The sequence below is a fragment of the Babylonia areolata genome, chromosome 28, assembly GCF_041734735.1.
Source record: "Babylonia areolata isolate BAREFJ2019XMU chromosome 28, ASM4173473v1, whole genome shotgun sequence".
NCBI classification, from domain to species: Eukaryota; Metazoa; Mollusca; class Gastropoda; order Neogastropoda; family Buccinidae; genus Babylonia; species Babylonia areolata.
Window position 1 is genome coordinate 18,606,285 of NC_134903.1, and position 25,000 is coordinate 18,631,284.

Below are 25,000 nucleotides of genomic sequence, written 5' to 3' on the forward strand. Positions count from 1 at the left end.
CTTTTCTTCTTGGGATGGAAGGCGCTGGCAGATCAACCAACACGTCTCCTGCACCACGCCAAACCTGGTCTATCTATTGACCTGCAGACTACACCCAGAGGCACAATATGTGGGATGCTCCTACGATCTTAAGAAGAGATGGGCAAACCACAAAAGCGGCTGCAAACGGAGGAAAGGCACCAAGTGTTCGGTCGTTGCCCACGTTTCTTCCACTCCTCACCCTTCTGACGACAGTCTCAGCTTTTTACAGGTGACAGTTCAACAAAGTGGAGGAGCTGAAAAGAAGAGAACTGTTCTGGATGTGTAACCTAGGGACGGTTTTTGTTGGACTGAACACGAAAAGGGACATCCATTGTGAACTCTAATTCGTGGAGTTACCAGTTTGGTTTATCGTAGTGGTGGTTGCTCACGATCACTGAGATACAGAGAAAGAGAGAGAGAGAGAGTGTTGTGTACAAAGACAAGTGAAGGAATATTTAGAACATGATATCTTTACGTAGTAGAAGACGTCATGTAAGGTCAGAAAGATGACGTAAAAATAGCATTATGTCACCTGTTTTTAGTGTAGTCCGTGACCACGCTGCCGGATTTTTATTATTTTGTTTAACAAAATAGGTGTTGGTTTTCAATTTTGTTTTATTTGTTTTAGATATATATATGTATATATATATATATATATATATATATATATATATATATATATATATATATATATCTGTGTGTGTGTGTGTGTGAGACAGAGGGACGCAGCACGCGAAAACCGGGCTAAAGTCGCAATTTTTTTACCTTTGTATACCTTCCAAAAGTTTAAAAATCAAAGTTTAAGATAGAAAAAACAGAACTGATCTACCTGTCATAGTTTGTTTTGTTTTGTTTTGGGTTTTTTCCCCAATGATTTGTTCTAAGTTCGTGTGCCCGAGAAGTAGAAATGGAGAAATCGGCTCTTGAAAAAAAAACCCACATATTTGTGTGCCTGTGACTTAAAAAACAAGAATTATCCTCAATGTTTATGTGGTGTCAAAAGTTTTACCGAGAAAGGTAAAATTAGGTCCGAATCAAGGCCTGACTTCGGAGAAGTTCGAATTGTGCTTCATAACCGTTGACCCTGTGGAAGTGAGCGCTGATTGGCTGGCTTCGTAGTTGGTCTGTCGGCAAAAACTATATAAGGCACGACGCTGGTAGATTCGGGGAGCTTGTCAGAGCAAGACAGAGCAAGAGAGCAACTAGTAAGAGCCACACTTAAAGGAATTAATTATCATGGAAGCATAGTCAAGTACAACCCATAAGCTTAGCTCCCTTGGCTACTGCAATTCCTATTTCGATCTTTTCCGAAGAATGAAACCAACGAACGTTTCACCCAAATAGATCCAGAATTAACCCAGCCACAGCACAGGCCCCAGCGAAATTTCGATCAGAAAAACCTTAGCTTTCTTTGACGGCTTTACCACCATAAACACTTATGTTTATCAGATAAATTCGAGTTGATTAACACGTCTAGTATTGAGACTACTATGTAGTAACGAGATAAATGATTGGGTTGATATCAGTATTGTGTAACACGGGCTCATTCCTAATTTATAATATCATTTGTAAAAGATAAACGTACAGGGCCTATCTTTTTGTTCAGCCTGCAGGAAGGAATGAACTGAGTGGACGCGTTTTAAAACTTTGTTTTAAGTGATGTTGAATTATTGTTAACTCTTTCCATACGAACGGCGAAAGAGACGACGCTAACAGCGTTTCACCCCAATTACCATCATCAAAATATTGCAAGCGGAAGGCTCTTATACTGAAGACGTGAATGCTGACAAAGAATACCACAGTTCTGACGACGGAAGCTAAAGGTTGGGTCATTCAGACACCCACTGGACATCCGAGGGGTCTGTGTAGAGGAGAAGAGAGGACTGGCCGTACTGAGTGAGTTAATAGTTACAATTTGCATTGTGTTATTGGATCTAAGTTGAATTATATAAAGAGCTTTTCAGCATTGAACTCGAACTCGGTTGTGTGTGGTTTTCACTATCGTCCACCGTGTACGTAAATTTTGTTTGGGCGTGGTCTGTTTTATCTGTTCACTGTGCATGTTAGTTCTGTCAGCTGTTCGTTCAGTGTTTGGATTCGAACACAAACCTAGTGAGTCATCCTGCATCCGGTTCAATCAAGATGTGCACTGATAGTCGGACCATTGGGTATCCATCCTGACAAGATTTTGCCTGGTTCCAGACTATCAGTTAACACCCTCTCGATGAACAAAACGTTGGCCAGGGTGCGGGTGGCTTACAATACATACAGTAAAGTATTTCGTACTTCACGGGCGAAATTATATGTTAAACACAATTTGAAAGCAACGATACACATTGGGAAAATCAAACAAACTAAATGCTAATCATACCGCACATCACCTGACCATGAATTCTTTCTTCCTTGGACAATTTAACTAACAACTTTGTTCCAGCGTTTTCCAGACTTCAGTTCCCATCCTCTGTTCCCATTCCCTGATGCAAGTAAAGTTCCGCTCTCTTCGACCCCACTCTCCAGGTCGTCCATTTCCGTTTCCGCTTTGTTTCTGTCCATTTCCGGTTCCGGTTCCGTGACGCCGTACTCGGTTTCCATGGGAACGGAGTTCCAGGGCTCGGTGTCGGTCTGTGCGAATCCCCCAAAGACGATGGCTCCCAGCAGAGTGAAGCCTCCACAGACGTAGAATACGTTGCGCCATTCCTCCTGAGTTCTCTGCACAGAGGGAATTAACAATGAAAACAAGAAGAAGAAGAAGAAAAAGTAAAATTTCTGGTATTTGTTTTAAAAGCATTTGTTCTACACCTACACATGAGGATTGTGTTTATTGTTGTTGTTTTTTCACTGCTAAATTGTGAAATTCGTGTAACTTTCATCATATTATTGTAAAAGGGAACTCTGAAACTGGTTTGATTCTGCTTATCTGAAATCTAAGCGTGAGCAATTGATACCTTTGCTCAAAGGCTGCACTGGCTTTCAAATAAATTCCGCATTCAGTCCAAAACAGCCACGCTCGAGTGCCGCTTGTTTTTGTTGTTGTTGGTGGTTGTTGTTGTTGTTGTTTGTTTGTTTTGTTTGTTTGTTTGGTGTTGTTGTTCTTTTTTTTTTCTTTCTTTTTTTAGGGGGGTGCGGGGGGGGGGGGGGGGGGGGGGGTGATGACACACTCTCGCAGCATCTCTCTTCTTCACTAACAACTTATCAGTCTTCATGTTCACTTCGATCTTTCGATCTTCAGCTAAAATGTTACTACACTAATATGAAAACCCTAGGTCACCGACCATTTAGTTTCTCAGCCCCAACTGTCTGGAACTCACTACCTGTTGAACTTCGAAAGGTCCCTTCGGCTGTGGACTCTTTCAAGTCCCAAATGATAACATATCTTTTTTTTCGTTTTGCATTTGAGTAACAGTCTAGTCTAATTTGAATATGTGTTGGTGGGAGGTGCTCTGTGTGTGTGTGTGTGTGTGTGCGCGCGCGCGCGCGCGCGCGCGCGCGTGTGTGTGTGTGTGTGTGTGAAAGACAGAAGAAACAAAGAGAGCCCTCACGTTGGGAGTCAGAAGACCAGCCACCTCAGGGGCCACAACTCCTGGGATGGTAGACACGGTGTTGGTGATGCCGTAAAGAACGCCTGCATACCTGTGTGCATGATAATGATAATGATTATGATAATGATAATGATGATCATAATAATATTAATAATAACGATGATAATAGTCACATAGCGCCCAATTTTCAACGGAAACAAATCAAAGCGCATGAACTAACACCCAACTTTCACGCGCGCGCAGAACACTGAAAGAGAAGGATGCAAAACAAAAACTTGGAAACACAGGTACATAGAATGCTGTATCTACTGTAGTCGGAACATTTCACTTTTCACTTTCACTTTCACTTTCTCAAGGAGGCGTCACTGCGTTCGGACAAATCCATACACGCTACACCACATCTGTTGAGCAGATGCCTGACCAGCAGCATAACCCAACGCGCTTAGTCAGGCCTTGAGTGCATGCTTACATATTTGTGTACCTATGAAAGTGGATTTCATTTTACGTAATTTCGCCAGAGGACAACACTCTCGTTGCTATGGGTTCTTTTTCAGTGCGTCAAGTGCGTGCTGCACACGGGACCTCGTTTATCGTCTCATCCGAAAGACTAGACGCTCAGTTTGATTTTCCAGTCAAACTTAGGAGAAAGGGCGAGAGCGGGATTCGAACCCACACCCTCACGGACTCTCTGTATTGGCAGCTGAGCGTCTTAACCATTCTGCCACCTTCCTCCTGAGTCGGAACAGGAGAAGGGTATATGGAGGAGGTGTTTTGGAAACGATGATTCATTGACGAAGTCACTGATTACAGAAAAGTTATACGTAATTAAGCCATCTATTGTATCAGTGGAGTTTCAGTCACAAGTGTCACATCAGCCACATTTGTACAGTACACGTCTATACATGGATACACAAAAATTCTTCTTAGTCTTCTCTCTTTTTCAGAATTAAAAACAGCTTCTTTTCTATTTTACACATATTTGGTGCCTACTTCTCTGACTGTTTTCAATGAGGTAAGCCCCCTCTTCAACCTTACTACTGAATGTAGATCCTTTGGAATGAGTCATCTTCCGCACAATAATTATGATGGTGTACCCCCCCCCCTCCCCGCCTTCTTTTTTTTAGTCTGTCTCGGAATCCCTGAAACATGAATAAACATATAAATTAACCCTTTCACCGCCAAGCTCGCATTTATGCACAGGCGTGGTAGAGGACCCATGTCACTGAAAGGTGACCATTCATTGCTCTGTTATCCATGAACCTACTGCTCTTAATGCTCGGTGGTAGGATAGGCCATATTTTCTATACATCGCAGGGGGAATCCCCAGCTATATTTAGCCACTGTCTTTTTTGTGTTTATACCACAAGGGAATTTTGTACTCTAAATTGACTGGCGGTGAAAGGGTTAATAAAGGAATGAATAACTATATAAATAATATAACAGCAACAACAACAAAACATAGCAATAATAAAATTTCTAAAAAGTAATCACACACACACACACACACACACACACACACACACACACACACACACACACATCCCCACCAACCACAACTGACCGGGGGGCAAAATCGATGTGGTTGACCATGAAGCCACTGTAGCACAGGCCTTCAAACCCGACAGCAACAGCGAGCAGTACCACAGCCAGTGTCCGGTGTTCGCAGTTCACGAAACCCACCCCCACAAGACATGCCCCGGATCCTAGAAAAGCTGGGGTTGAGGAGACAAAAACTATGACGAAATGGGAGAATTCAACGGGAGATCATAGAGAGGGGTGTGTGTGGGAGAGAGAGAAACGAAACGAAACGAAACGAAACGAAATCTTATTTTACCAGGGTAATCAGATATGCAAAACATATGGGGTTTTTTCCACCCAGCCCTGGAGAGAGAGACAAGACAAGACAAGACAAAGACAAGACAAAATCTTTATTATTAGACAGAGAGAGAGAGAGAGAGACAGACAGACAGACAGACAGACAGACAGAGACAGACAGATAGAAGAGAAAGAGGAGCACACGAGAGTAAGAGAGAGAGAGAGAGAGAGAGAGGCGGGGATGAACGAAAGAAAGAAAGAGGAGAGTGGGAGAGAAGGAAAGAGAGAGAGAGTTAAAGAGAGAGGAGAGAGCAAGCGAGACAGACAGACAGACAGTGACAGAGAGACAGAGACAAAGACAGAAGGCGGAGGCGAAGAAACAGACAGAGAGAAAAAGACACATTGCAAACAGATGATACAGACATGGCAAGCAGGCAGACATACAATACCGATAAACAGTCAATGCAAACGAGACAGAGAGAACACAGAGCCAACACAGACAAAACAGACACAAAACAAGACAGACAGACAGACAGGCAGGCAGGCAAACAGATAAACAGTACAGACAGACAAGACAATCAACACAGTCTCAAGCGGCCTGATATAAACGTTGCGAAGACAGACAATACAGACAAAAAGACAAACAAACAAACATACATGCAGTATAGACAGACAGACAATATACAAAGACAAACATACAGTATAGACAGACAGACAATAAACAGACAGACATACAGTACAGACAGAAGGACAGACAGGCAAACAGACATGCAGACAGTATAGAAAGATAGACAAACAGACAGACAATGCTAACAGACAGACAAACAGTGTAGAAAGACAAACAGACAAACAGACAGACAGACAGTACTAACAAACAGACAGCAAAGACAAACAGACAGTACTAACAGACAGACAGACAGTACTAACAGACAGACAGTAAAGACAAACAGACAGACAGTATTAACAGACAGTAAAGTTTCAGTTTCAGTTTCACTTTCTCAAGGAGGCGTCACTGCGTTCGGACAAATCCATACACGCTACACCACATCTGTTGAGCAGATGCCTGACCAGCAGCATAACCCAACGCGCTTAGTCAGGCCTTGAGTGCATGCTTACATATTTGTGTACCTATGAAAGTGGATTTCATTTTACGTAATTTCGCCAGAGGACAACACTCTCGTTGCCATGGGTTCTTTTTCAGTGCGCCAAGTGCGTGCTGCACACGGGACCTCGGTTTATCGTCTCACCCGAAAGACTAGACGCTCAGTTTGATTTTCCAGTCAAACTTAGGAGAAAGGGCGAGAGCGGGATTCGAACCCACACCCTCACGGACTCTGTATTGGCAGATGAGCGTCTTAACCATTCTGCCACCTTCCCCACAGTAAAGACAAACAGACAGTAAAGACAGACAGACAGTAAAGACAAACAGACAGTCAGACAGTACTAACAGACAGACAGACAGTAAAGACAAACAGACAGTACTAACAGACAGACAGACAGTAAAGACAAACAGACAGTCAGACAGTACTAACAGACAGACAGACAGTACAGACAGACAGATAAAAACAGGCAGACAGACAGACAGACAAAAAGACAGACAGACAGTACAGACAGAAACACAGAGAGATAAACAGAAATTACAGACAGAAAGACAGACAGACAACAGACAGACTCACAAGTGGGCCGATATAACCGTCGTGAATGACAGACAGGCAGACAGACAAGCATACATACAGACATACAGGCAGACAGACAGACAGACAGACAGACAGACTCACAAGTGGCCTGATATAACCGCCGTGTCAGACGGGTGGAGATACAATGTGCCCGTAGAAAATCAGCCACGTGACCTCCGATGATCGATACCACGAACATGGTTATATATGGAATGGACGACATAAGCCCATTCTGAAATATGCATAAAACATGCGCGCGCGCGCGCACACACACACACACACACACACACACACACACACACACACACACACACACACACACCCACACCGTCGTCGTAATTAGGGTTTCAAGAAATATTTTGCATTATCATGGAACAACTACGACAATAAAAACAACAGCAACAAGAAGAATACATACATGACCATTACTACAGCCGTCATCATCATCATCATCATCATCATCATTATAAGACAACAACAACAGCAACATCACCAGCAACACTTAAAAGGTAAAAAACACTTTCGTGTGCACAAACTTAGATCAGTTCGCGTTTGATACATACCTTCAAATACTCACATACAAAATAATCCTCTGTGAACACGCACACACGCACACACCGGCGTGTGCACGCACAGACATAAAAATACACACGCAAACATATACAAACCTACACCCACTGCCCCTGCCCCCTTCCCCCCCCCCCCCCCCAACCCCCACCCCCATCCCCTCCCCTCCGCTTCATCCCTCCACACGCACGCACGCACACACACACACACACACACACACACACACACACACACACACACACGCCGAAAACAAAAATCTGGTCCAAGGTACCTGTTTGACGTCATAATGAAGCACCTCCTTCATGAACATTGGCAGTGACGTCATCAAGGTGTAATGCATCCAGTTGTTACAGAACTGAGCGGTGAGGCAAACCCATAAGGCCCTGGACGTTAGCATAGCTCGCCATGGCACTTGGAACTTCTGATAGCATCAATTGATGTGAGCATGTGTTACGTTTGGTAAACGAACATCATAACAACAACAACAACAACAAAATTAATAATGATAATGATAATTCATCATCATCATTGTCGTCGTCGTCGTCATCATAATCACTGATGATGGCAATGACGATGATGATCATGCTGATGCTGATACTAGTACTACTAATAATTATCTAGCAGCAGCAGCAGCAATATCATCATCAGCAGCAGCAGCAGCAGCAGCAATAGTAGTAGAAGTGCGAAAGTAATTCTGGCATTGATAATAACAACAGCAGCAGTACTGCAACTATTACTACGACTGCTGCTGCTGCTGCTACAACTACTGCTGATAGTACTGTAGTTGCAACCAAAAACCTGTTGAAGTTAGATCTTACAAAACAATTCACACGTACACACAACCCTAGAGTCAATTTTATTGGATCATACACAACATGCAAGAGAGGAATAGAGACAGAAAGAGAGGTGACAGGAGAGAGAGAGAGAGAGAGAGAGAGAGAGAGAGAGAGAGAGAGAGAGAGCTTCTTTTGACAAAGGAGGCTAACCAAACAAACTGATAGCATGGCGAAACTGAGAACAAGAATGTAGATCTATTATTTAGATCGAGTTTCTAATATTTGATATCTGGACAAAAATGATATGAACACTTTTCAAGCACAGAATGCAGATGATAAGCAGACAATTATGGAGTGATGGCCTAGAGGTAACGCGTCCGCCTAGGAAGCGAGAAAATCTGAGCGCGCTGGTTCGAATCACGGCTCGGCCGCCGATATTTTCTCCCCCTCCACTAGACCTTGAGTGGTGGTCTGGACGCTAGTCATTCGGATGAGACGATAAACCGAGGTCCCGTGTGCAGCATGTACTTAGCGCACGTAAAAGAACCCACGGCAACAAGAGGGTTGTTCCTGGCAAAATTCTATAGAAAAATCCACTTCGATAGGGAAATCAAATGAAACTGCATGCAGGAAAAAATACAAAAAAATTGGTGGCGCTGTATTATAGCGACGCGCTCACCCTGGGGCAAGCAGCCCGAATTTCACAGAGAAATCTGCTGTGATAAAAAGAAATACAAATACAAATACAGTTATATATTTAATTTGATATGTTTCAATTTCAAGTATGATTCAGCGTTATTCACATTTTGATGACGCGTGGGTGATGCTGAAAATATTTTGATCATACTTATTTTTATAGTTGGATGCTGCTGGTGACGTGCAAAAACTCATGACGTATTACCCTTTCTTGTTTCTGTCCAATACTGCTGACAATGTAACGTTTCTCGGCTTCCGAAATTCTCCGGCTGCTTTCCGGTGTATCCGCCACGAACCAAAACCAGGCGGCGACCCACAGGAAACATGTACCTCCTGGGAAAATGAACACAGGACAATTTTAAGCTTTGACTAAAAATAGTAAAGTTAATAGAATTTCGTTTTCCAAACTGTATCTTTACAAGCTGATTATTCGATATTTCTTATCTAATGGATATTGATCTGATTTAAGGAGCACAAGCACACACGCACGCGATAGCCGGATGCAAGGTTGGTTTACATTATGTAGGAAGGAAAACAAAAATATTCCTCATACACATATGCGAGCACACACACACACATACACACCTATGATTTTTTTTTCTTATTGCGGATATGCCTACCCGTCAGATAGAAGATGGAGCCCCACCCATTGTCAAACCCATAAGCGCAGAGGTACCCGGAGAATATGAAGGTGCTGATGCTCCCAATCATGTACCCTGCAAACATATACACGTCATCAACATATGTGAGGTAACATGGTAGAGTTGGTTCAGCGTTGGTCTTCTGATTCTGTGGTCACCAGTGGTAAAGATTTGAGGCTCCTGTTTCGGCTTTTCATCTTGTCTTTGGGAAAGACACTATACCCAGACCTTATCTTCAGTTAACCCAAAACAATCCAAGATCAACCTCGAACCATCCTCAGTGAAACCCAATACATAGACCCATATATCGCAGTTCAACACAAATATATATATATATATATATATATATATATATATATATATATATATATATATATATATATATATATGTACAATAGTCAGTCATGTCCGACTATGACCATCAGAACAGCAGAGAAGGCAACTGCTGTTCTGACTATCCAAACCACCCTCAGTGAAACCCAATACATAGACCCATATATCACAGTTCAACACTAACATATATATATACGATAGTCAGTCGTGGGTGACTATGACCATCAGAACAGCAGAGAAGGCAACTGCTGTTCCGACTATTTGGGCGAGAATTTGAATATAGTGGAGAGTGTCTTGCCCAAGTTACATCCCCACTCTCTCGGCCAAGAGGGTTTTAGGACAGTTGGCGTTGGGATGGTTCCCAAAGGCCAATTAGCCCACAAGGCTGCAGCACTAAGAGCCAGTGCAACTTTGCCTCCTAGTTTGAGAGTCACAGTCCTTCACAAAAGACTAAGCTGTAAATGGTTTCCCATTGACTGGAGAAACCATTGCTAATACAGCTCTCACTTTGCTGTTGGCCCAAATGTAAACTTATGCCAGTCTGTGACAGCCGAGTGTTGGGCTTCAAATCTTCCTCATTTAAAACCCAACCCATATTCCAGTTTACCCCACCTATCTGCCAGGTCAGTCCCAAACTCTGTCTTCAGTCAAACTCAGCCTATCCTTACTCTAAAATCTATTCTAAGGTGAATCAGAGTATCTCAGCTGAACTCTAAATCCGTTCGAAGTTAAACCACCTAAAATCCGAGAACATTCAAACAAAGCCTATCCTCAGCTGAATCTGTGTCATCCCAGTTTGACCCAAACTCTCTGTCATTGAAACCAAACATATCCCTGCTCAACCTCAGTTAAACTAACATATCCCAGCTCAACCGAAATTCAACCCCAGTAAAACCTAAAATCCCGGCCCAACCTAAATCCACCCTCAGTTAAACTAACATATCCCTGCTCAACCTCAGTTAAACTAACATATCCCTGCTCAACCTCAGTTAAACTTACATATCCGTCAAACTTATATATCCCAGCTCAACCTCAGTTAAACTTACATATCCCTGCTCAACCTCAGTTAAACTTACATATCCCTGCTCAACCTCAGTTAAACTAACATATCCCTGCTCAACCTCAGTTAAACTTACATATCCGTCAAACTTATATATCCCAGCTCAACCTCAGTTAAACTAACATATCCAAGCTCAACCTCAGTTAAACTAACATATCCCTGCTCAACCTCAGTTAAACTAACATATCCCTGCTCAGCCTCAGTTAAACTGACATATCCAAGCTCAACCTCAGTTAAACTTACATATCCCTGCTCAACCTCAGTTAAACTTACATATCCGTCAAACTTATATATCCCAGCTCAACCTCAGTTAAACTAACATATCCAAGCTCAACCTCAGTTAAACTAACATATCCCTGCTCAACCTCAGTTAAACTAACATATCCCTGCTCAGCCTCAGTTAAACTGACATATCCAAGCTCAACCTCAGTTAAACTTACATATCCCTGCTCAACCTCAGTTAAACTTACATATCCGTCAAACTTATATATCCCAGCTCAACCTCAGTTAAACTAACATATCCAAGCTCAACCTCAGTTAAACTAACATATCCCTGCTCAACCTCAGTTAAACTAACATATCCCTGCTCAGCCTAAGTTAAACTGACATATCCAAGCTCAACCTCAGTTAAACTTACATATCCCTGCTCAACCTCAGTTAAACTTACATATCCGTCAAACTTATATATCCCAGCTCAACCTCAGTTAAACTAACATATCCCTGCTCAGCCTCAGTTAAACTAACATATCCCTGCTCAACCTCAGTTAAACTTACATATCCCTGCTCAACCTCAGTTAAACTAACATATCCCTGCTCAACCTCAGTTAAACTAACATATCCCTGCTCAACCTCAGTTAAACTAACATATCCCTGCTCAGCCTCAGTTAAACCAACATATCCCAGCTCAGCCTCAGTTAAACTAACATATCCCTGCTCAACCTCAGTTAAACTTACATATCCCTGCTCAACCTCAGTTAAACTGACATATCCCTGCTCAACCTCAGTTAAACTAACATATCCCAGCTCAACCTCAGTTAAACTTACATATCCCAGCTCAACCTCAGTTAAACTTACATATCCCAGTGCAACCTAAATCCACCCTCAGTTCAACCTAACATAATCCACTTCAGCCTAAACCCACGGTCACTTAAACCCAACCTGTCACAACTCAATCTGAATCATACTGCCTGTCCTTGATTCCCTATCTCATCAAAATATTATACTTTATTTTTTGCCCTTCCCACCCCTCCCTACTTCCCCTTTCTCTCCCATTCAAGAATGATATTTTCTCTTCTTTGTTTTCCTCCCTACGAAGGATATAGTGTGAAATGTAAAGCCTGATCCTCCACGGAGTTTGGAACTGGCCATACCGTCTGCCGTTCTTCTGTAACACTTTCTTATTGTTGTGAATATTTTGATTTTATTTTCTCTTGGCCCTGATGGTTGGATGTATAAAGCATTTACATGCTTATTCCATTTCTTCCATAAAAGAAAACAATCGTTCGTTCGTTCTCCACCCCTTACTTCCTTCTTTCCCCACCCATCGAAATATATTGTTTACCTGAGTAGGAAAATGAGGTGATTCTGGACCGTTCTCCAGGTGGGGCCCACCTGCCACACAAGGCATGCACGGACGGATAAATTGGCCCCTGTGACACACATCACATCAACATCCTTCATGGCTCGTGGCTGACAGTAATGCTGTTCTGTGCACCAGACTTTGGGACATTTTGTTTTTCCATATCTTAAAGATGACAATTGATAACGGTGGCGATGAAAATCCTGCTATGGGTTCATTTGGAAGTGGGGGGTGGGGGGGGGGGAGGGGGGGGATGCTACTATGGGAATTCATTTATGTTTAGGACTGCTTGACAAGGCTGTCCGTTCACAGCATCCTGGCATCAGCCAGGCTGATAGGTACAGGCACCTGCAGTATTTAAGCAGCACCCCCAAAGATGCGTCCGTGAAGTGGATGACCCTAAACTGTGTGGTCCCAGTCATCTCACTTGAACCCATAGCACACTCGGTTGTGCGTAGGAGCCGGCAACTGTCCGAAGAACCCCACCCCTGATGTGACTCAAATCTGCGCCCTACTGGACTTCAGTCCCCGACGCTAACCACATCACCAAGGCAACACGTCAAAGTGAATTTTTACTACATCAACAAAGTTGCATAGGTGGAGTATTACCAGGAAACAAGAGCTTGGTAAGGATATGTAAGCACGTGCACAGCAAGAATAAAGATCCCAGCCCTGAAGATATTTATCAGAAGGACGTCAGCCAATAAGTCGTAAATTCAACTCTACAGCTTAAGACAGCCTTTTTGGCCTAAAGTGAATGGTGATAGAAGACTTGGCTCTGACTTCGTTAAGGTACGTATAGCAAAATTAATGGAAAGTCAGGTTCAAGAAATTCCGACAGCTCCAAGAGTATTGAGTATTGATAAGGGGGAAATGGGAAAGTGAGGTGTGTTTTTTTATAGGTTTGACAAGTCAGGTTAGGTATTTTTTCTCGCAGATTTTGGAAAAAGGAAAGACTGCAACTTTGTTGGCCAGCTCAGGTCAACGTTTCTTCACATATTGGAGAAAAGGGAATACTGGAATTTTGTTTGGTTGGAATACCAGTTTAGTAATTTTTTTTTCATAAATTGTGGAAAAGAGAAGACTGGAAATTTTTATGGTTTGAAAAGTCAGCATTTGTCAATGCTTTGCATAAATTGTGGGAAAGGAAATATTGGTATTCTTGGTTTGAAAAAAAAGGGAGAAAAAAAAAAGCCAGCTCGAATGTTTTGTTTGCTCTGTGTCTTTCTTTGATTGGGTGCATTTTTCGTATTGTTTTGTTGATTGGTTGATCAATTGATTGGTAGGTTGGTTGGTGTTGTTGATGTTGTTTTTACGTGCTTTCTACGTGCTTTCAGTCTTCGTATTGTATTGTATTGTATTGCATTACTCTTTTGTCACAACAGACGTCTGTGTTATGAAATTTCGGCTGTTCTTCCTAGGGAGAGCGCGTCGCTACACTTAGAGTGCCACCCTTTTTTTGAGTGTGTCTATTCTTTTCTTGCACGCAATTCTATTTGCTTTCCTATTGAAGTGTTGTTGTTTTCTTGTTTTTTTGTTGTTTTTTTTTGGGGGGGTTGTTGTTTTTTACAGAATTTTGCCAGGGACAACCCTTTTGCTGCCATGGGTTCTTTACATGCGCTAAGTGCATGCTGCACACGGGACCTCGGTTTATCGTCACATCCGAATGCTAGCGTCCAGATCACTACTTAAGGTCTGATGGAGGGGGAGAAAATACTGGCGACAGTGGGATTCGAACTAGCGTACTCAGATTCTCTCACTTCCTACGCGGACACGTTACCACCAGAACTACACTCCACATATATTGTGAAAGAAGAAATACTGGAATTCTGTTTGGTTGGAATACCAACTAAGGTAATTTGCCAATAGGCCAACATTCCACATACCTCTCTCTGGAAGGATATGAACAAAATGAATGCAGTTGAATACTTCTTCTTTTTCCATTTCGTCGTCGTCGTCATCGTCGACGTCATGTCTTCATTGCATTTGGCGTTGTCGTCGTCGTCATGATCATTCTCATCACCATCATCTCCACCTGCACTGCCATCACAGCTGTGACCACCACCACCACCACCACCACTATCACCACCACCATCAGAGCAATTGTTTCAGTCATTTCATTGTCCTCGCCGTCGTCTTTCTCCTCTCCTCTTCTTCCTCCTCCTCCTCTTCCTCCTTCATTCTCGTCATCATCATCATCATTGTCGTTACCGTTATTATCGTCGTCGCCGATATCGTCATTATCATCGATGACAATAACAACTAATGTCATCGTCATTGTTGTCATCATCATCACCACTCCCAGTACCACCATAACCATCATCATCATCATCATCACCACCACAACCATTTATATCATCAGTTTCAGTTTCAAAGAGGTGTCAGAGCGTGCGGACAGATCCATATACGCTACACCACATCTACTGTTAAAAAAAACAAAAACACGTCAGCTGATGCCTGAACTCAGCATATTACCACCACTACTAACACCACAACCCTTACCACCACCACCCTTAACACCACCACTACCATCACAGCCACCACCACCCTCACCACTACCACCATCACGACCACCCTCCCCCTCGCCCCCTCCCCCTCCCTCCCCCTCCCCCTCCCCCCGCCCTTCTCCCCAACCTCCCACTCACGGAAGCCAGCCCCATGATCACCCTCAGGGCGAACACGTAGCGGTAGTCCTGCCGGGCCAGAACGGGTAGCAGCACCGTTGCCAGGGCAACCACCGTCAGACTGGTACCCAGCACTTTCTTGCCTCCGAACCTACCCGCCAGCCATCCACCCGGAATTTGGAGAAACAGGTACCCGTAGAAGAAAGCGGAGAGGATGCTGGCTTGGATGCTTTTGTCCCAGTCGAATTCTCCTTCCTGGAGAAATTATTGTTACTATTATGGTGATGATGAAGATTATTATTGTTATAATTATTGATAATTATACAGCACCAATCCAGTTAGGGACCAAACGCTAAGCGCTTTACAAGCCTTTCACTTCCGACCGCAGATATATCCGCGGTTTAGGGGCAATCCGCGTTTAGTAATCCGCGTGTGTGGGGTGGGTGGGGGGTTGGTGGGTGCGGGTGTGTGCTGATTATCTGGTTGCGGTTTTCCGCAATTTATCTTTATTCTTATCTTATCTGTCTATTATAATCAATGTGCAGTATAGTAGGCTATGCTTATAATTATATTCAAATAATGTTTCTTAATTCTTTCTGTTTTTACATTAATAATACTAGTTATTACCTGCAGTGTGTGGATGTATGTATGAAACGGTGTATGTGATATTTTTTACATTTGTAATATTCGTAAAAGCTGTTGCTGACTTTAACAGTTATGGTCCCCATGTTGTTTACTTGTCTATGTTGTGATAATGCACCTGACCAAATTTCTCCAGTTGGAGATAATAAAGTTATTCTTATCTTATCTTCTTATCTTATCTTATCTTAACTGCATTATCAACAGTCCAGCTATTTATTTGCATATGCTTACTTAATTGCAAATTGCAAATTGTAAAGTTTTGGCTCGATTTTGATGCGGTTTTTTGTGTTTTGTAAAACGGAAAGTTGTTGAGCGTGTCAACATGGCTGCGAGAACGCACGGCACAAAGGAGATGGATAGAATTTTGTTAGATTTTCCGCACAACGTCAACAATAGCAACTACGAAAACGTGACAGAAAACGAAAGTAGTGTTGTTGTTGATCAACTGATGTGACTCTAGTTATCCCGATGATGATTACTTGCTACAAGGTACATTAACTATTTCCATACGAACGGCGAAAGAGACGACGCTAACAGCGTTTCACCCCAATTACCATCATCAAAATATTGCAAGCGGAAGGCTCTTATACTGAAGACGTGAATGTTGACAAAGAATACCACAATTCTGACGACGGAAGCTAAAGGTTGGGTCATTCAGACACCCACTGGACATCCGAGTGGTCTGTGTAGAGGAGAAGAGAGGACTGGCCGTACTGAGTGAGTTAACGGGAAGGGGGCTGGGTCATGTTGGAAGTGGGTACAGAAAAAACAAACAAACCAATATTATAGCTTGAAACCTTCATTTTGAGGGTTTTCATTCTCTACGAATCCCACCAGATGAAAGCCTCAAGTATTGTTTACAGTGAGCTTTTGTTTTGATACACTGTGTAACAGCGTTTGTGGGTGTTTGAGTGGGAGTCTGTGTGTGTGTGTGTGTGTGTGTGTGTGTGTGTGTGTGTGTGTGTGTGTGTATGTGAGTGTTTATGTAGTGTTTATGCTTATAACAACATCATTGTGTCGGAAAACAACACAGTTGCACTTGGTTGTTGTGTCTAATACATTTGCTGGTATTTTAGCGTCATTTCAACCCATGAAATAAACAGACTCGAATTTACTTATTTCTTTCCATTCTTTCTTTCCTTCTTTCCAGTCATCCCATGTACTTCCTTTTACTGTTTGTTCACGATGGCTCTCTCTCTCTCTCTCTGTGTCTGTCTGTTTGACTGTCTTACGTTTTTATCTTATATTTCTTCTTCTGTTTCATTTTTTTCATTAAAAAAATCTGACTTTAATCAAGTTGAACTTATTTTGATTTATATTTTATCTATTCATAGTATACAACGTGTTGTCTTATTTCTTCATTTATTCTTTCTTTTTTGGAGGGTTGGGGGAGGGGGATGAGAGGTGTAATTCCTTTTCATTTCATGTATCCATGGTTACCGTGTTGGAATCAGACGAAGGAAGAGATCCACCACAAATGGAAACAGTGGTGGCTGCGACATTGTTGCTGGTGTTGCTGCTAATGTTGCTGCTGGTGTTGTTGTTGCTGCTGTTGCTGCTGCTGCTGCTGGTACTGGTGCCAGACTTCACCATGCAGACAATGGCGACACTGATGTTGACCCGGAGAGCGTAGCCGAAGAAAGAACCGATAAAGAGGAGGTAGGCCAGACGCCACCGCTCCGAACACATCCAATACGTCACTGCAATCAGAATCAGAATCAAATGCTGGAGTGCAGTTTGTGTGCGAACGTAACGAATTTTTATTTATGTAAACTGGTTTTGTGCATCGAGGCCTAAATTGTTGATTTTGTTTTCGTTATATTTATCTTATTTCATTCCGTCATAATATATCAAATAATAAACCCAAGCGCAAGATGTCTTCGTTTTTCCTTAACGTAATGGAGGACGCACCAAAAAGAGTCTTGTTTAATCTTTTAACCTGTAGAACTGTATTTGCGTTTGATCCTGTTTCTCCCACTGAAGCCCAAATACAGGGCGAAAGGTTGAGAGAAAGAATTATACCTGTGGGATCACGACCTGACTTGTTGTTCTTTCAAATGTTACATCAGCAGTGAAAATAGAGTTGTGGCGAAAAGTAAGCTTTCTCACGAAAGAGAAAAGGGTCAAATCCTTAACGCACCTCACTCCTTTCAAAAGCACCTGTTCACGTGCATGTAAATTCCTCCTCACTCACTCACTCACTCAGACCATCCATACACACACACACACACACACACACACACACACACACACACACACAGAGAGAGAGAGAGAGAGAGAGAGAGGTTTACTGAAAACTTTAAGAAATTTATTTGCACTCATCGACATATTCACACTATGTTTCAATGCACAGTACAGCACAACACAACAGTACAGCACAGCACAACACAGCATAAAACACACTACAGCAAAGCACAATACAGCACGACATAACACAGCACAATACAACACAACACAGCAAAACACAACACAACGCAGCACAACACTACACAATGAGTCACAGTTCATACTGGCACTGGCTGTTCCAGGCACCCCCTCCACCAGGCTGCTGTTGTCAGGCTGCTGCACAAGTCCCACTTGTGGTTCACCTGCACTGTCCTGCTGCCCTCTGTTGGGGTTCACCCGCACTGTCCTGCTGCCCTCTGTTGGGGTTCACCCGCACTGTCCTGCTGCCCTCTGTTGGGGTTCACCCGCACTGTCCTGCTGCCCTCTGTTAGGGTTCACCCGCACTGTCCTGCTGCCCTCTGTTGGGGTTCACCCGCACTGTCCTGCTGCCCTCTGTTGGGGTTCACCCGCACTGTCCTGCTGCCCTCTGTTGGGGTTCACCCGCACTGTCCTGCTGCCCTCTGTTGGGGTTCACCCGCACTGTCCTGCTGCCCTTTGTTGGGGTTCACCTGCACTGTCCTGCTGCCCTCTGTTGGGGTTCACCTGCACTGTCCTGCTGCCCTCTGTTGGGGTTCACCTTCAGGAAGTTCTTAACACAAGACATTCACACTTACAATTATGACTTTCTCCTGACACATGACATTCACGTTTATGATTATGACATTCTCTTGATACAAGACATTCAAACATGTATTTTCGACTTTCTCTGAATACAAGTCATTCACACTTATTCTTTACTATTTGTTACTCATTTGTTCTCCTAGCTTCATTATTTATTCAAGTCAAAAAACCATCGAGGCAACCACGTGTTTGTTCTTTATTGTCCGTATATTCTGTATAGCTTATTCGGGATTTCTTTGATTTCTCCGCGTTTCCCGGGTCATGCTGTTAGTTGGTCCATCGGGTCTACAGCGCGAAGTCCTCCGTCTTCTGCAGTGCAGCACGTGGTCCCCAGAGCTTCCCGTGGAGTTCCACCGCACAGGGCCAGGTTTTCTTCTTCAGTGCACCAAACGTTGGGCAGAACTGTAGCAAATGCTCTGGTGTCTACGAACCCTTGCCACATGGGCACTCATCAGTAGGGGGACAGTCTCAGTCTGTTGAGGTGGGAAAGGAGCCTACAATATACAGAGAGCATCCTCCTCGGATCCAGTTTGATGTTTGTTCCAGTTTGGTGTTTGTTTCTCCACTGCTCTCTGAACTGGCTCTTCAGGATTGCTCGTGCTTCTCTATAGGAGATAGGATGGACAGTCTATTCCATTTTGCTGCCCACTTTTGACAGCCTGTCAGCCTCCTCATTTCCGCTGACTCCACAGTGCGATGGGATCCACTGGAGGGTCAGCACTGTCCTCTGGCTCAGTGTCCCCTATGCCTGCCTGATGTCTCGCAGGATCTGACTTTCTTCTTCTGCAAGGAGACTTCGCAGCACTGATTTGCAGTCCGTTAGGATGACAGCGTGCGTAGACAGCTCTCTCTGGAATTCAGAGTCTGTGCTGCATGAAGCAGTGCACATGCCTTCGCTCTGTAGTTTGTAGACAGCTGACCTGTAGGAATGGACTTTGTGACATGGCAGCTATCTGGGAATCAATGAGAAAGCCCCGGCCACCATTCTTTACAGCACTCTCAGCAGAGCCACCTATGTAAACGTGGGTCCATCTGTCACATGGATAGTCTCGGACCAGCATCTCGAGGGTCAAGTTCCTCAATTCTGCATCATTGTGGCTATCCCTCTTGCCTACTCAAGAACATCTAGGACTATTTCAGTTCCTCTGACTTCCACTCCTCTTAATCCTGTAGGGATTCCACCTGTTGTGGTGGTGGAAGCAGGACACCAGTAAGGTGCCGTTTTGTGGCTCTTCAGTTTCACTCTGGCTGTCCTCTGGAAAAGGTCATCCTGGATCCAGCCATACATCTTTCCACAGACATGTTTCTTGAGAAGCTTAAAGAGGAGTCCTCCTTTCCAGACTTTGTCGAAGGCGCTTATGAGGTCCACAAAGATAGCCAAGGTCTCCATCTTTCTCTGGAAAGCGTCCTCAATATCTTGCGTCAGGCAGGCAATATCGTCTTCAGGGCTTCTGTGTCGATGCACACCTAATTGTACTGGACTGAGAAGGCCGTTTTTCTCCAGATGGTATTGGAGTCTTTGGTCACCATCCACTACATGGTCTTGCCAAGGCAGCTTAGCAAGCTAATTGGTGAATAGCTTGCCTTGTTGGTTTCGTCTTTTCCCTTTTTCTTGTCAATATTCAGGATTAATAGGCTTTGCCAGTCTTGAATGGGAGCTGATTTGTGTTTGTACATTTATTTTGTTGTTGCTGCTGTGTGCACAAGTCAGATGATTGGTATAAGGACAAGCCTGGCCCTCTTTTGAGGAAGACTTACTTGACTTATGCCTTTTGACTCGGTGTGGACCATAGGGCTGCAACAGTACTCCTCCAGTGGTTTTGGTCTGTCCTCTTCAGCCAGGCCTATGTCCACCTGGCTGCCTTCCTGGTATTAATTTTCAGACCTGTTATCTCAGCTTCTTCAGACTGTCAGTTAAGCTTTTCCTGGGCATCTTGGTGTCTATGTGAGAGGAGGCATACACCGTCTGTGAAGTCCAGATATTCTAATTGTTTGGCGAGAGTTCAGAGTTTATTTCCTGTTTTAGGTCTTTCCTCTTGTTGATCAGAAGCCAGGTGTCAGGTGTTGATCCCAAGACTTCTGTGCATGTTTCTGTCCATGTGTTCTAAACTGATGTCCAGTGTTCCTCTGTTAGGTCTGCTAGGGCCTCAAAACTGTTCTTCAGCTCACACTGATACACTTCAGTTTCTGTTCTGCTCTTTAGCCTCTGCACGTTGTACTTGCAGGATGGTCGCCTTGTTGGATCATGGAAGGCCTTCAGTTTAACCCTTAAGGTTGCCTCAACCAGGTGGTGGTCTGAATCTGCATCGGCACCTCTCACTTTGGCATCCAGTACGCTTCTTCTCCATTTGTGACCAGTGGTAACGTGATCTATCTGGTTCTCCGTCCTTCCATCTGGAGAAACCCAGGTCTTTTATGAATTTCCTTGTGGGGGGAGATGGTACCTCCCATGACCAGGTCATTGAAAGTGCAGAAATCTGCAGATAGTTCCCATTCTCATTCCTGGTGCCAGTGCCCTGTATCTCCATGATGAACTTTCTGCCACTGTTGTCTGTGGCAACTTTTGCGTTCAGATCTCCCATGGGGATTTTCAGGTCTCTTCTTGGTGCTTTGTCCACAGTTGCTTGGAGGGTGTTATAAAAGTCCTCCTTCTGTTTATCTTTAGCTTGTGTTGGTTGGTGCATAGCACTGGATGATGGTAGTTTTGCTGACTTTGGAGTTGAACCTTGCAGATAAAATCCTTGGAGATACTGGTTCCAAGTGTCCTTCTTGCCTCCAGAGTCATAAGCAGAGCTATTCCATATGTGTGTGTGTGATCTTGGTCTTCATGTCCTGAGTAGATGGTGGTGTCTCCACTTGTGAGTCTTTGCTGTCCGGAGCCATTCCATCTGGTCTCACACAGGCCCTTGAGTTTGTATCTTTCCATTTCTCTAGTTACTTGAACTGTTTTTCTACTTTCATAAAGGGTTCAGATTTTCCAGGTCCCTACCCTGGTCTTGGTCCTTATCAGAAGACTTGTTGACGGACTGGCTTCCCAAAGGCTTTCAGCAGCTCGCGCCATAGGCTCTACTGGAGGGGAGTCCCCTTCAGCCAGGCTTCTTTTTGACGTTTCTGTTTCAGTTTCCGTAACCGTTGTTTTGTGGGGTTTTGTTTTCAACATAGGATGTCACAAAAGTGCCAGTGTACTATCCCAGATTGTCCCCGACCCCAGAAACGTCCCATGGGAACAATTTGACCACTAGAAATGTCCCCCAAGGACTTTCTCACGGTTCATGATGTCCTCTGCGGACATTTTCGGAGCTCAAAATTTCCCACTTCTTGCGTTTTATCATTGTTCAGGGTTGGGGGGACATTTCAGAACGAGGCTAAAATGCAGGAAGGGGACATTCTGGCCACTGAAAATGTCCGCGCTGGAGTGAAACGACGTTCTAGACAACTGCTGTTTGACGTATCAAGCATGGTCCTAACGTTCCAGCATGCGAGATTCGAGGCAAGTGTGCACCCAATTTTCTATGATGATTTCGACCTCGTTTCAAGATGGCCCCTGATCGTGCAAACCAACGGGTTAGAGGAAACAGGCTTTGTTCAGGCCATCTTTTCTATGCCCCTTTCCATGTGAAGCTAGCACTGTTGTCCGTAGAAAAGGCTGCCTTGTCTTTTAAGGGTGTTGCCGAAAAATGTCGTCGTCCCCACGGTCAACATCGAACGACGATGATGGCGATGGTGATGATGATCATAGGGATAGTTATACAGCGCCTATCCTCGGTCGGAGACCAAACTGTAAGCACTTTACAAACACAGGGTCATTTGCACAACAGGCTTCCTACCTGGGTAGAGCTGACTGACGGCTGCCACTGGGCGCTCATCATTCATTTCCTGTGTCATTCAGTCAGGTTCAAGTCACACACGCATACACTCAGACATGGCCCGTTCACCTGAACCGCCTACATGCAAGATTCGAACTGCGGCTTTCAGTCTTATGTTCCACCCGCCGCTTCCTCCCTTTCTGTAGAGCTGTAGGGTTGATGAATGGTCGTGGTGGGGAGGAGGTGGGGTGGAGGGGGGATGGTCGAGGACGTGGGCATGTCTTTCGAGCCTGTGCAGTGGAGTTTTTAAGTGAAGTGCAGTGTGTGTCGTACTGGCCCCACCCTTTACACCCGGGTTCATCTGTAGCGGCGGTGGCAGTGAGGACCGCAGGTAGTAGGTTTTAAGACAGACTGTCTTTGTCAAAGAAGGATCACCCAACAGGGCTGACGAGCACTACCTATCCAGCTATTTCACCCTTGGCCGGGGTATCATGTAAGAGTAGCCCTTCTCCTCCAAATAGCAGAGCAGTCCTGCGTGTATGGATCCGACCTTGAACTTTAACACGAAAATATTAAGCAGTCGTATAGGCCTAACGATATTCAAATGTGTTTTCCTGATACACATTGCGATGACATGTAAACTGTGAACATTCACACACACACACACACACACACACACACACACCAAGATAGAAGAGCTCACCTGAGACCAAGGCAGATGATACTTTTTTCTGCAAAAAGTTTATACACACATACACTACAATACTTGACATCCCATGCTGAAGAACAAAGCCAAGCAGAAGTTCACTCCTTTCTGTACTTGAAGGTTCTCCGTATGTCGCACAGAAGAAAACCACAAGTTAGCGAAGCGAACAAATAGAAAACATAGTTCACCAAACACCTTCAAGCTTGTCTGTTACACATATTGACAAGTCTTTCGCTCGGTTCTAGGCAAGGCGAAGGAACAAAAAGGAATAGCAGTGTCCGCGTTTCGGGACTGTCGCTAAGGAAGGTGGTTTAGTGGTACGGACTGAACTACGAATTTTTTTATTTTTATTTTTTTTCAGATTTGTGGCATACACATGGAGTGATGGTATCTTGCTGTTGAAAAGGTGTGAGGTCAAAGATGAACTGGCGGCAAACAGTGGAGAGAGACCTCAGACTTAACAGACGATGGGGTGACACCAGCAAACTGGCCGAAGACACGGGAACATCTAAGTAAAGATGTGAGACAGGGATGCTCATGGAGCATATATATATATATATATATATATATATATATATATATATATATATATATATATATATATGCCTATAGGTATACATATGTAACTGCCAACCTCCCTAATTTGCTCCTATATACATACTTGTCGACCCGACCTTTGACCTGTCTTTACACGTATCTACCGCCTGCCTGCATCCGTCTACTTGTGGTTAATCGTGCACAGACACACAGACACAGCTACACACACACACACACGTGCACGAAAACGTACACGCAAACACGCACATAGGCACGTAACCGTCCAGACACACTCATACGTACATACATACATGTATGATAGTCAGTCGTTTTCGACGATGACCATCAGAAAAGCAGAGCAGGTAACTGCTGTACAGATTATCTGGGCTATAATTTGATTATAGTGGAGAGTGTCTTGCCCAAGTTTCATCCCCACTCTCTCGGCCAAGAGGGTTTCAGGACAGTCGGCGCTGGAATGGTTCCCAAAGGCCGACTAGCCCCCAAGGCTGCAGGACTAAGAGCCAGTGCAATTTGGCATCCTAGTTTGAGAGTCATAGTCCTTCACAAAAGACTAAGCTGTAAATGATTTCCCATTGCAATGGAGAAACCATTGATAATACAGCTTTCACTCTGCTGTTGACCCAACTGTAGATTTGTGTCAATCTGTGATAAAATTATAAGTTCATACATACATACATACTTATGAAGTCTGAATATATAAAATAATGGTCTTCGAGTTTTCACATAATTTCTCTGGATTTGGTTTGGTATGGAACAATCAGAGCATATAGGATGACAAACATTTAATTTGGAATGTAAAGAACGCATAATTGTGTCACAAACACTTAAAATGTGGTCAGTACATACGACACAAGCAGGCGCAGTTTCAGCCTAAACACATTGAGGGTACAAACGAAAATGTTTTGTGAGTTTCCAAGTGAAAATGTAACACAGTGTGAGAAACTAGGGATGGATA

General features: G+C 43.8%; 1 protein-coding gene across 1 annotated transcript; it reads right to left on the minus strand.

Moving 5' to 3' along the window:
- Window positions 1-760: 760 nt before the first annotated feature.
- LOC143301896 (sialin-like) lies at window positions 761-23,679 on the minus strand. Its single transcript, XM_076616326.1, has 12 exons — window positions 23,485-23,679; window positions 18,480-18,943; window positions 17,410-17,669; window positions 15,349-15,582; window positions 12,686-12,773; window positions 9,711-9,806; window positions 9,296-9,423; window positions 7,890-8,039; window positions 7,154-7,283; window positions 5,122-5,272; window positions 3,561-3,651; window positions 761-2,730 (listed from the first exon to the last, which is right to left on the minus strand). Coding segments are annotated over exons 2-12 (1,626 nt in total). The 5' UTR covers window positions 18,481-18,943; window positions 23,485-23,679; the 3' UTR covers window positions 761-2,433.
- Between the last annotated feature and the right edge of the window lie 1,321 nt (window positions 23,680-25,000).